The 12051-nt window shown below is 35.1% G+C and overlaps 1 protein-coding gene and 1 long non-coding RNA gene across 7 annotated transcripts in view; one reads left to right on the top strand and one right to left on the bottom strand.

The window, feature by feature from the left end:
• SNX14 (sorting nexin 14) overlaps window positions 1-12051 on the top strand; it is a 127452-nt gene that overhangs the window by 56481 nt on the left and 58920 nt on the right. For all 6 annotated transcript variants that reach the window (XM_049896722.1, XM_049896698.1, XM_049896713.1 and 3 more), the window contains exons 8-12: window positions 4468-4624; window positions 5298-5373; window positions 5644-5688; window positions 5792-5872; window positions 5968-6082. In XM_049896722.1, coding sequence (XP_049752679.1) covers window positions 4468-4624; window positions 5298-5373; window positions 5644-5688; window positions 5792-5872; window positions 5968-6082 — 474 coding nt within the window. The remainder of the gene's footprint in view (window positions 1-4467; window positions 4625-5297; window positions 5374-5643; window positions 5689-5791; window positions 5873-5967; window positions 6083-12051) is intronic.
• LOC126083274 (uncharacterized) overlaps window positions 1-12051 on the bottom strand; it is a 53827-nt gene that overhangs the window by 38994 nt on the left and 2782 nt on the right. The window lies entirely within an intron of this gene.

The raw sequence follows: 12051 nt of genomic DNA, 5'->3' as shown, positions 1-12051 counted from the left end.
GGACCATGACTTCTGGGGTCCTTCTAGTCTCAGTCAGACCATTAAGTCTGGTCTTTTTACGAGAATTTGAGGTCTGCGTCCCACTGCTTTCCTGCTCCATCAGGGATTCTCTTGTGTTGCCTGTCATGGCAGTCATCGGGTATAGCTGGGCACCATCTAGTTCTCATATTCTGTTGATATAGTCTCCCTTTCTGTCTCTTGGGCTCATAACTACCTTGTGTCTTTGGTGTTCTTCATTCTCCTTTGTGGAGCTGTGTATTCTGTCTTCAATGCTGTTAGAGTTTGTTTTATGTATTTTGGAGCCCTATCTTTGGGTGCATAAATGTTTATTATGGTTACATCCTCCTGGAGTGTTGATCCTTTAATCATTATGTAGTGTCCTTCCTTATCCTTTATGGTGGATTTTATTTTAAAGTCTATTTTGTCAGAGATTAATAATGCCACTCCCGTTCCTTTTTGATTGTTGTTTGCTTGATATATTTTTTTTCCATCCTGTTTTAGTTTGTGTATGTCTTTAAGTCTAAAGTGTGTCTTTTGTAGGCAGCATATACACGGATTGTGTTTTTCTTTAATCTGTTCTGCCACTTTCTGTCTCTTTATTGATACATTTAGTCCATTTACATTCAGTGTAATTATTGATAGGTATGAGTTTAGTGCTGTCATTTTGATGTATTTTTTTGTGTGTATTGTTGACAGTTTTTTGTTCCACTTAATTTTCTGTGCTGAGTTGTTTAAATGTTTTCTTTCATCCTTTTCATTGTTGATGATTTTGTATTTGCTGAGTCTTTATTTTTTTCTTTAATTTTTTTGATGTGTAGGGTTTTTGGTTTCCTTTGTAGTTAGCTTAATATTTACCTGTTTTTCTAAGTTTAAACCAATCTTTTATTTCTTCATATCGCCTTGACTTCCTTTCTATATGAAAGATCTGTGACTGTATTATTTAGTCCCACTTTTTTGTTCTAATGTTGTCATCTTTTACATACTGATGTCTCTGTTTCCATATTTTCAGTGTTTTAGCTTTGATTTATTTGTGACTTCTCTGTCTGGGTTTATATCTGGTTGTTCAGTCCTGTGTTCTAGTCTTGGGTTGTTATCTGATGTTATTGATTTTCTAACTGAAGACTTCCTTTAGTATTTCTTATAATTTTAGTTAGGATTTTGAAAGTTCCCTAAACTGCTGTTTATCTTGGAATGCCCTAATTTTGCCATCATATTTGAGAGACACTTTTGCTGGATATATAATTCTTGGCTGGCAATATTTTTCCTTTAGGGCTTTATATATGTCGCCCCATTGCCTTCTTGCCTGCATGGTTTCTGCTGAGTAGTCCGATTTTAGTCTTATTAAGTCTCCTTTGCAGATCACTTTTCATTTATCCCTAGTCACTTTTAAAATTGTCTCTTTATCTTTGGTTTTGGCAAGTTTGATTACATGTCTTGGTGGCTTTCTTTTGGGATCTACCTTGTGTGGAATTTGGTGAGCTTCTTAGATAGGTATCTTCTCATCTTTCATGATATCAGGAAAGGTTTATGCTTACAAATATTCAACAATTCTCTCTGTATTTTCTGTTATCCCCTGTGTTCTGGTAGTCCAGTCACTTGTAGATTATTCTTGTTAATAGAATCCCACATAATTCTTAGCGTTTCTTCATTTTTTAAATTCTTTTATCTGATTTTCTTCAAATAAGTTGGTTTCAAGTACTTTATTTTCTGTCTCACTGATTTTGACTCCCATTGTGTCACTTTTGCTCCTATAACTTTCTATTGAGTTGTCTAATTCTGAAATTTTACTGTTAATCTTTTGAATGTTTTGCTGTTTCTCTATTGATTCTTGTAGCCTGTTAAATTTGTCACTGTGTTCTTATTGAATGTGCATAAGTTCCTCTGTTGCTTTGTTTGTGCGTTCTGTGGCTTGTTCTGCATTTTGGCTGATCTCTTGACGAGCTTTGTATATTAATCTTTTGAGTTCTATCTCCAGTAATTCCCAGAAGAGATCTTCCTCCGGAAGATTTCTTGAATCTTTGTTTTGGGTGCTTGCTGAAGCCGTCATTGTCTCCTCTTTATGTAGTTTATTATTGACCATTGTCTCTGAGCCATCAATAAGTTATTGTATTTATTTTACGTATACTTGCTCTGTCCTATCTTCTTGTTTTGATATGCCCTGTATAGGCTGCTTGTGTGAGCTAGTTTGTGTATTAGCACCTTTCAAGCTCTCATGTCCTGTCACCAGGTGGTTAGAGCTGTTATTTGGTGTGTGAGTCCAGGATTCCATTTATTTTTCTTGTATGGATTCAGCTGAGGTGTCCAGGTAGTAGTCACCTAGTGCGTGGTACAGGCTCTCACCTACAGTTCTAGATGGGCAGGGGTGATTGGACTAGGCACAGGTAACTGGCTGTAGTTGGGGGTCATACACTAAGCAAGGCAGGTTGATGATGGTTACCCCTAAGTGGCCTGGAGGAAAATGTGTTCCTGTTCCCTAGAGCACATAGGTAGGTGGGTTTTGCATCCAGAATATGGGCATACAATGCAGTTGGCTGTAAGGACTCGGTGGCACCACTTATTCTTGGACCCCTGTTATGGGTGGCTAGGTGGCATGGGTGGAGCCACCAGTCCTCAGGCCCCTGTTTTGGGTAGGTGAGGACCCTCCTTAATGGGCCAGGCGGTGTCAAATGTCATGAACCTACCACTCCATGTTATAGCTGATACAGTTGGAATTAAGCTTCAGGTTTATCCTCTGTTATACTGTGTTATTGAGGGCCTACACTGTTGAAATAGGCCCACACAGGTCTATGCAGGTGTGAAAGGAATCCAAAGTCCTGTGCCTAGGCAAAGGAGCAGTGCCTGCCCTGAGTTCTCGGTTTAGGGGAGCTGGCAGATTATTTTTTCCTATTTGTTAATTTGTTCCCTCTCCAAAGGCGGGAGAATGGCTCAGGACGCATGACGGGTCCTACTTCCGGCCCAGGGAATGTGGCATTCCTTAAAGCCAGTCCAGACCGGTGCAGAGTGGGGAGGGGACAGGTAAACGGCTGAGAGGTTCTTCCAAATTGGGTATTTTTGGATTCCCACTGTAAGATTAGACCCATGTACTTTTGCCAATTGAGTGCCACTTCTCTCTGATTCTGGAGGCTTGAGCAAACACTCCACCTCTCAGTCTCTTCCGATGTGGAAAACGCATGTTGAGCACCACTGCTTGCCTCACTGTGCATGCCAGCCAATGCAGTCTGTAGAGTGCCAGTTTCTGCCAGGTCAGGTCTGGAAGCTTCTCGCTGCTTTTGAACCGTCTCTGCTTCCTCCTGCTGCTGAGTCTGATTCCTCAACTTTGCCTCTGATGTACAGGGCTCCTAGATTGTCATATATAATTGATTTACATGTTGTTTCGGGTTTTTATTAATAACAGTGTTATTAATAAGTCTAATCTTGCATTTTATGGTGGTTATATAATTCGGGGGACCACAGAAAGTGTCTGACAACTATGCCGTCTTGGCCCTGCATCTTGGAAATGTTTTTAATAAAAAATTTTCTTTTGTTCTAATTACAGAAACACTTTGAATTCAGACTAGGAGTAAATAGAACCATCTTTCTGGGTGTTTTTTTTTGTTATTGTTGACTTCATAGTTTAATAAAACCCCCAAATTATTTTGTCTTTATGAAAGTGATGTTATAGATATAGACAGGTATATTTGAAATTTATTGCTGAACCTTTTCAAGAGAGAGGTTATTAATTTGCTAATACAATTCATGTTAAAAAGACATCCTCAATTATATAACCACCATAAAATGCAAGATTAGATTTATTAATAACACTGTTATTAATAAAATTCATAGAATTAAAAGGTCAGATAATTAGGAGGACTCTAATTTTATTCAAAGGTTGTGGTGTTCAAAATACTATGATAGTAAGTTAGATAGACTTGTAAAAAGGGTTTCAAATTTTTTTATTTTTCATGTACAACTTTTTAATATTTCTTTGATATATGTAATTCTTAATGAAGGAAGTAGTATAGTTTCCATACTGCAGTTTCTTTAAAAGGTTACCTTGATGATATTGATGTGGAAGCAGATAAAATTAAAGAATTTTGAGAAGTGTATTCTTGTATTTGCAGAGGATGAACAAGAAGTAATATTTAATAACAATGGTGTTCTGTGTGCTAGAAGACGTGTTATATAGTTTTCTGTTTTTTATCATTTGCTTTTGTTATTTAATGTAGTTTTAAAATAGTGACATGAATTTAAATTCTTATTTGCTAAAGGAAAAAGAGTCCTTTTATCAGTTTATTTCAAAATAAGCACAAGTCCAGCAAAGAGGAATTTCTCTTTCTAAATCCCGCTTGTGAAAAGTTTCCCTGTAGAATACGTATTGGAAAGAGAAGACGACAAAGAAAGGAATGACTAGTTTAAATGATTTTGTTGGTGGAAAAGGCCGAGGTTATTTAATGTTGCTTAATTTGTTTATTTATTTTCTATTTACAGTAAAAAATACAGAGTTTTTACAGCAGGCTGCTTTAGAAGAGTATGGTCCAGAGCTTCATGTGGCTTTGAGAAGTCGAAGAGATGAATTACACTATTTAAGGAAACTTACTGAACTACTTTTTCCTTATATTTTGCCTCCTAAAGCAACAGACTGCAGGTATAAATAGACTGGAAAATGTCATAGCAGTATTTGCATGTCATGCCATATGTATATTGTTATTCCTGATCATAATAGGAGTAAACTAAAACTTAATGTTAGCCTACAATGTGAATAGTTTTTTGTTTAAAAAAATATATGTATAGTTTATCTGGTTTTAAAATGCCAGTGTAGGTGATAGTTATTCATGGTGTGTTGTGTTGCTTAGAATTTTTTTCTTTAAAACAAAGCAAATAAAAAATAAATATTTTATTTTAAACATTTATAGTATTAATTTAAATATTATAATTAAAAGGTATATGCTAATATTAAACATCAGTTTAAAATTTTAATTTAAACATATATTAAACATTTTAAATACTCCCAGGCAGGAAATATTTCCTGATGTTTACCAAGTTCCCCCTGCTAAGAAAACGCTTTTTTTTTTTTTCATCATAAACAGTCATTCTGTTTCAGCAAAGTAAGGGCTCTAAGTCCTTGCTATTCACAGTGTGGTCTGTGGACTAACAGCATTACTGGAAACTTGTTAGAAATGTAGAATCTCAGGCCTCACCCCAGACCTACTGAATCATCATTTTCCCTTTAAGAAGATCCCTAGGTAATTCATATGCACTTGAAAGTTAAGAATTGCTGTATGTCACTGAATATATACGATTATTTTTTCTTTTTCCAGATCCCAGACCTTACTTATAAGAGAGATCCTGTCTGGTTCTGTGTTCCTTCCTTCTTTGGATTTCCTAGCTGATCCAGTAAGATTTTGAAGAAACAGAATGTTTTATAAACCTTTAAAAGGCCAAAGTCAGAATAGCTTTTCATTGCCCATTTTCACAAAAGGTGAAAACTTGCATTGTAGATTTTCAAAATGTTATCCCTCTGTAATACATGAGTTCAGATGCTTTGCCACTGTTCATTTGTTCCTTCATTTTTCTAGAAACTTTGATAATAGGATAACAGTTTTCAGAATTCAGGGCAGATGATAGTAATGGAATTATTTTGACCTGTTTATTATTCTCCATCAGGATACCGTGAACCATTTGCTTATCATTTTCATAGATGACAGTCCAGTGAGTATTGAACATACTAGAAGGCATCTTTGATGGCATTGAATTTTGATTTATGTCATCAGATGGCAATTTTTCTGAATGGATTTATTTTCTTTTTTCAAAGCCTGAAAAAGCAACTGAACCTCCTTCCCCTTTGGTTCCATTCTTGCAAAAATTTGCAGAACCTAGAAATAAAAAGCCATCTGTAAGTATTTTCAGCAAAAACTTAACTTTTGATATAAGCAATTTTAAAAGTATTTATATAGCCTTAACTTACTATTCTTCTCATATCATATCAAGGTCCTGAAGTTAGAATTGAAAGAAATCAGAGAGCAACAAGATCTTTTATTTCGTTTTATGAACTTTCTGAAGCAAGAAGGAGCGGTGCATGTTTTGCAATTTTGCCTGACTGTGGGTGAGGCTTATTTGGATGCTTTACCAAAATAATTTTTAAACTTTTTAATTTACTTGACTGTTTAAATCAGATCCTGTGTTGTGGTAATTACCTATCATTGTACTGAATCTCATTTACTACACACAAAGAGCACCTTTGAGTTTATCCCAAGTGTCTACTTCTTTCCAGATTGGAACATAATCTCTGACTTCAGTAAAATCCTATTAGCAGGAAAAAAAAAAAAACTAAAAATTTGGTATAATGAAAATATACTAACAACCCAGTCAATAATCAATATCAGGAGAACTTTGCTACAGTTTTTGTCAAGAATTATTCAATATAAAGATGTTTTATTTTGGTTATAAGTTTATAACATCTTGAATTGTTACTTAGAGATTTTATGGACTATCTGTGAAAAGATTAATTTTTTAATGTACCCGGTTACTCTTTAAGTGCAGCTTTTTAAAAATTGAGGTATAATTTACACACAGTGAAATGTACAGAACTTAACTTCGTTTGATCAGTCTTAATGTATGTGTACACATCTGTGTAACCTACACCTTTACCAACATATAGGACATTTCCATCATCCCAGAAAGTTCCCTTCAGACCCTTCCCAGGTGATCCATTCGCACCCCCCTCACCCCTGCCAAAGCAGTCACTGGTCTCATTCTCTCATCATAGACCTATTGCCTGTTGAGTTTCCTTATATAAATGGAATCACATTTATGGACTCTTTCTTGCCTGGCTTCATTCACTCAGGATAATGCTTTTTAAGATTCATCCATGTTTTTAGGTATAGAACAGTAATTTGTTCCTTTTTTTTTTTTTATTTCTGAGTAATATTCCATTGTATGAATGTACTACAGTTTATCCATTCTCTGTGTAGACAGTATCTGGACTGCTTCCACTTTGGTGCCATTATGAATAAAGCTGCTGTGAACATTCCTGTACAGGTTTTTTCTGGGCATATGCTTAATAACTGGAAGTAGAATTGCTGCATCATAGGGTAGATACGTGTTTACTTTTATAAGAAATTGCCAAATTGTTTTCCAAAGTGGTTATACCATTTTATACCCTTCAGCAACGTATGCAAGTTCTGGTTGCTGCACGTCTTCACCAAAATTTGGTGTTGTCCATCTTTTTAGTTTTAGCCATTCTTGTTGGGCTTATGATGGTATCTCATTGTGGTTTCAATTTGCATTTCTTTGGTGGCTAATGTGTTGAACACTTTATCAAGTGTGTATCGGCCATTTGAATATCTTCCTATGAAATGTTTATTTATTTTTTTAAATTGCTATTCTTTTTTGTTACTAAATTGTAGGTGTTTTTTAAAATATATTCTGGATACAAGTCTTTGGTCAAATATACATATTATGAATGTTTTCTTTAAGGCTATGGTTTGTTCATTTTCTGAGTAGTATCTTGTGATAAGCAGAACTTTTTTATTTTGATGAAGTCCAGTGTGTACCAATTTTTTATTTTATGGTTAGCGTTTTCTGTGACCTCCATAAGAAATGTTTGGCCACCCTAAGACAAAATGGTATTCACTTACTTTTCCTTTAGATGCTTTGTAGTTTTAGCCCTCCATATGTAAGCCTGTTACCTATCTTGGAATCATTTTTGTGTTGTCATTAGGTAAGGGTTGAGGTTCCTTTTTTCTCTATGTGGGTATCCAATTTTCCCAGTACCCATTTTTTGAAGAGACATTTCTTTCCCACCTTGAAATACTTTGGTACCTTTGTCAGATCTTTTGATGTTATATATGCGGGTCTGTTTCTAGACTTTGTTCTTGTCCATTAATTTATGTGTCTGTTCTTTTGCCAATACCACAGTCTTGATTACTTTGGCTAATGCTAAGTCTTGAAATAAGGTGGCCTGAGTCCTTTTTCAAGATTGTTTTTGGCTATCCTCGGTTCTTTGTATTCCTTTATAAATTTTTAGAATCAGATTGCCAGTTTTCACACACACATCCACAAAGCCTGCTTGAATCTTTTCAATTGGAATTACGTTGAATCTATAGATCAGTTTGGGGAGTAATAACATTACAACAGTATGTAGGCTTCCAGTGCATAAACATGGTATATCTTCTCACTTATTTTAGTCTTATTTAATTTGTCTGCACAATGTTACTGTTTCTAGTGTAGAGGTTTTTGGATATATTCACATATGGTATTTAAAACAAACTTTCAAACTCTTGCTAACATATGGAAATAGAATTGATTTTTGTATACTGACTTTGAATCCTGGGACATTGTTAAATTCACTTATTAGTTCTAGTGGCTTTTTTGTAGATTTCCTTAGAATTTTCCACATACATAATCATGCCATCTGTGGAACAGACATTTTTATTTGAATCTTTATAGTGTTTATCCCTTTTATTTCTCTATCTCGCCTATTGTAGTAGCTAGGACCTTCAGTACAAATTAAATAGAAATTGTGGCAGCTGATATCCTTGCCTTGTTCCTGATTTTAGGAGGAAGTCATTTAGTGTTGTGCCAATAAATATGATGTTAGTCTAGGTTTTTCATAGTTGTCTGTCTTAGGCTGGGTTCTCTAGAGGAACAAAACCATTGAAGCATATATATAAATATATTTTGGTATAAACCAAACCTGTTGCCATCAAGTCGATTCCAACTCATAGCAACCCTATAGGACAGAGTAGAATTGCCTCTTAGAGTTTCCAGGGAGCGCCTGGTGGATTTGAACTGCCAGCCCTTTGGTTAGCAGCTGTAGCACTTAACCACTATGCCACCAGGGTTTCCATAAATATGTAGAGAGAAATTTATTTCAAGGAAATGGCTCACGCAATTGTGCAGGCTGCCAAGTCCCAAATCTGTGGGTCATGTGCCAGGCTGGAGGCTTCTCCTTACTCACGTGGTTGCAGGGGCTGACAAGCCCAAAATCTGTAGGTCAGGTGGCAGGCTGCTGGCTCACAGGATTGTGGGAGCTGGCAAATCCAAAATCTGCAGTTCAGGTGGCTTGCTGAAGGCTTTTCCAAGAACCAGAGGTTAGACTATAAGATGAGTACGGAATCCAGAGAGAGAGTGAGTTTTGCCAGAACATCTATATATACTGGATGCAGGCTGTACCCCTAAGGAAACTCCTCTTCTAACTGATTGGCTATTCGTATCAGATCATAAAATGGAGGATTATTATGTAATATTTGCCAAACCATTGAGAATCATGGCCTAGCCAAGTTGACATCACAATGCCCTGTATCATATTGAGAACATTTCCTTCTGTTTCTAGTTTGTTGAGTCTTTATCATGAATACTGAATTTTTTTAAAGCTTTTACTGCATCTCAGCAAACATTATTATCTAGTTGTTTTTGATACCCTCTTACTATCTTTTTTTTTTTAAGGAAACCCTGGTGGCAAAGTGGTTAAGAGCTATGGCTGCTAACCAAAAGATCAACAGTTCAAATCCACCAGGTGCTCCTTGGAAACCCTGTGGGGCAGTTCTACTCTGTTCTGTAGGGTCGCTATGAGTCGGAATTGACTCAACGGCAGCGGGTTTGGTTTTTTTTTTGTTTTTGTTTTTTAAATCTTAGTATTTGTTGGAGCTGTAGTGATGTATCCTCTTTATTGGTAATGTGTGCTTTATTTCATTTCTTAATCTGCCTTACTAGGAAGTTTATCGATTTTATTAATTTTTTTGAAAATTTTGTCCACATTGTGGTTTTATATTTATTATTTTCTTCTCCTTGCTTTGAGTTTAGTTTGCATTTCTTCTAGATTCTTAAGGTGACAGCAGATAAATCATTAATTTGTATACCTTTTTCTTTTGCAATGTGAGCATTATAAATACAAAAACCAAAAAAAAAACAAAAAACAAAAAACCCCTTGCTGTCGAGTCAATTCTGACTCAGAGGCAATGTAAACTTTCCTCTATGGATTACTCTAGCTGGATCCCAAATTTTTAATGTGTTGTATTTTTTATGCTCATTCAGTTTGAAATATTATTAAATTTCCCTTGTGGTTTATTCTTTAACCATTTTGTTTTTTGAAGTATATTGTTAGATTTACAAACATTTGGGGATTTTTGAGATTTTTTGTGATTGATTTTTGATTTTGTACTGTTTTAATCAAACAGCATATTTGTAGGATTTCAGTCCTTTAAAGTTTATTGAACTTGTTTTATGGCCCATTTATATGGTCTGTGTTAATGAATGTTCCATGTGCATGTGAGAAGAATGTGTGTTCTGCTGTGTTGGCAAGTGTTCTTCTATAACTGTCAGTTTGGTTGAGTTGCTAGATAGTGTTGTTCAAATAGTCTACATTCTTTATTTTTTCTTTGTGGATTTGTCTGTTGTCTCTCTTTGTTAAATTTGTTTCCTCTATTTTGGAACTTTATCACAGGTACAGACACGTTTAAGATAATTATATCTTTTTGAGGAACATCTTCTCTTATAAAATGCTCCTCTTGATTACCAGATGCTCCTTGGAAACTCTATGGGGCACTTCTACTCTGTCTTACAGGGTTGCTATAAGTTGGAATTCACTTGACAGCAATGGGTTTGGTTTTTATTTATCTCTGGTAATTGTCTGTCTGGAAGTCTACTTTGTCTGATATTATAGCCACACCGTCTTTCTCTAAAGCTGGTGTTTGCATTGTGTATCTTTTTCCATTTGATTAGTGTTTAATGTATTTCTTGTAAATAGCATGAAGTTGGATCTGGTCTTTTTTTTTAGTTTGATAATTTTTGCTTTTTAATTGGAATGTGTAGTTCATTTACATTTAATGTAATTATTATATGTTTATTTTTAGGTCGTCTATCTTTTTTTTTTTTTTCCTATCTTGGTGCTTGTTTTGTATTTGTTCCATATATTCTTTGTTCCTTTTTTTCCTCTTCCTTGCCCTCTTTTTTGTTACTTGTATTTTTAGCATTCCGTTTTATCTCCTCTGTTGACTTTTTATGTGTCTCTTGTGCTAGCTCTTTTTAGTGATTGCTTAGAGATTACAATATGCATTTTTCACTTGTCGCAGTCTTTAAAAATATTTTACTGCTTCAGGAATAACCTAAGAATTGTGTACTGTATATTATATGCTTTTTGCTGAATGTGCTCCTATGGTCATATATTTTGATTCTACTTAGGCTCTAAATTGAACAACAGATTGTTATTTATTCTTTAAATAGTCAACAGTTTTCTACACACATGCACACACACACAATTAAAAAGGGTCTTATAGTTGTTAGCATAATTATCTTTCTAGTATTCTTCATTCCCTTCTGCAAAATCAGGTTTCTATCTGGTGTTAGTTTTCTTCTGACTAAAGAAATCCTTTTAGCATTTTCCGTAGTACAGATCTGCTAGAGGCAAATTCTCTTAGCTTTTGTCTGAAAAAATATTTATCTTGTCTTCATTTTTGGAGGGTATTTCACTGAATATGGAATTCTGGATTGATGGTTTTTTTTTTCTTTCGACTCTTTTAAGTGAGAAATCAGTTGCCATTCTTATGTTTATTCCACTGTATATATGTTCCTTTACCCCTAGCTGCTTTTATAATTTTCTCTTTATTTTTGGTTTTTAGCAATATGACTATCATGTTTATTCTGTTTGAATTTCACTAAGCTTCTTGGATATATGGGTTGGAGTCTTTCATCAATTTTGAAAAGTCTTGGCTATTCAAAACCAAAACCACACTCATTGCTATTGAGCCAATTCCAACTCATAGCAACCCTATAGGACAGAGTAGAACTGCCCCATAGGATTTCCAAGGAGCAGCTAGTGGATTTGAACTGCTGACCTTTTGGTTAACAGCCAGACACTTAACCACGGCGCTGTTACTTCTTCAAATATTCTTCCCCACCTTCTCACTCCTTTTCTTCTGGGACTCCAATTATAGGTATGTTAAGTCATTTGCTTTTGTCCTGCAGATCTTAGGTGCTCTTTTTCAGGTTTTTTGTTTGTTTTAAACTCTATTTTTTCCTCTTTTAGTTTTAATTTGGATAATCAAGAATTAAAGAACAATCTCCTTGTTAACC

The sequence above is a fragment of the Elephas maximus genome, chromosome 1 (genome assembly GCF_024166365.1).
Source record: "Elephas maximus indicus isolate mEleMax1 chromosome 1, mEleMax1 primary haplotype, whole genome shotgun sequence".
Taxonomy (NCBI): Eukaryota; Metazoa; Chordata; class Mammalia; order Proboscidea; family Elephantidae; genus Elephas; species Elephas maximus.
This window is presented reverse-complemented; position numbering and strand designations above follow the sequence as displayed.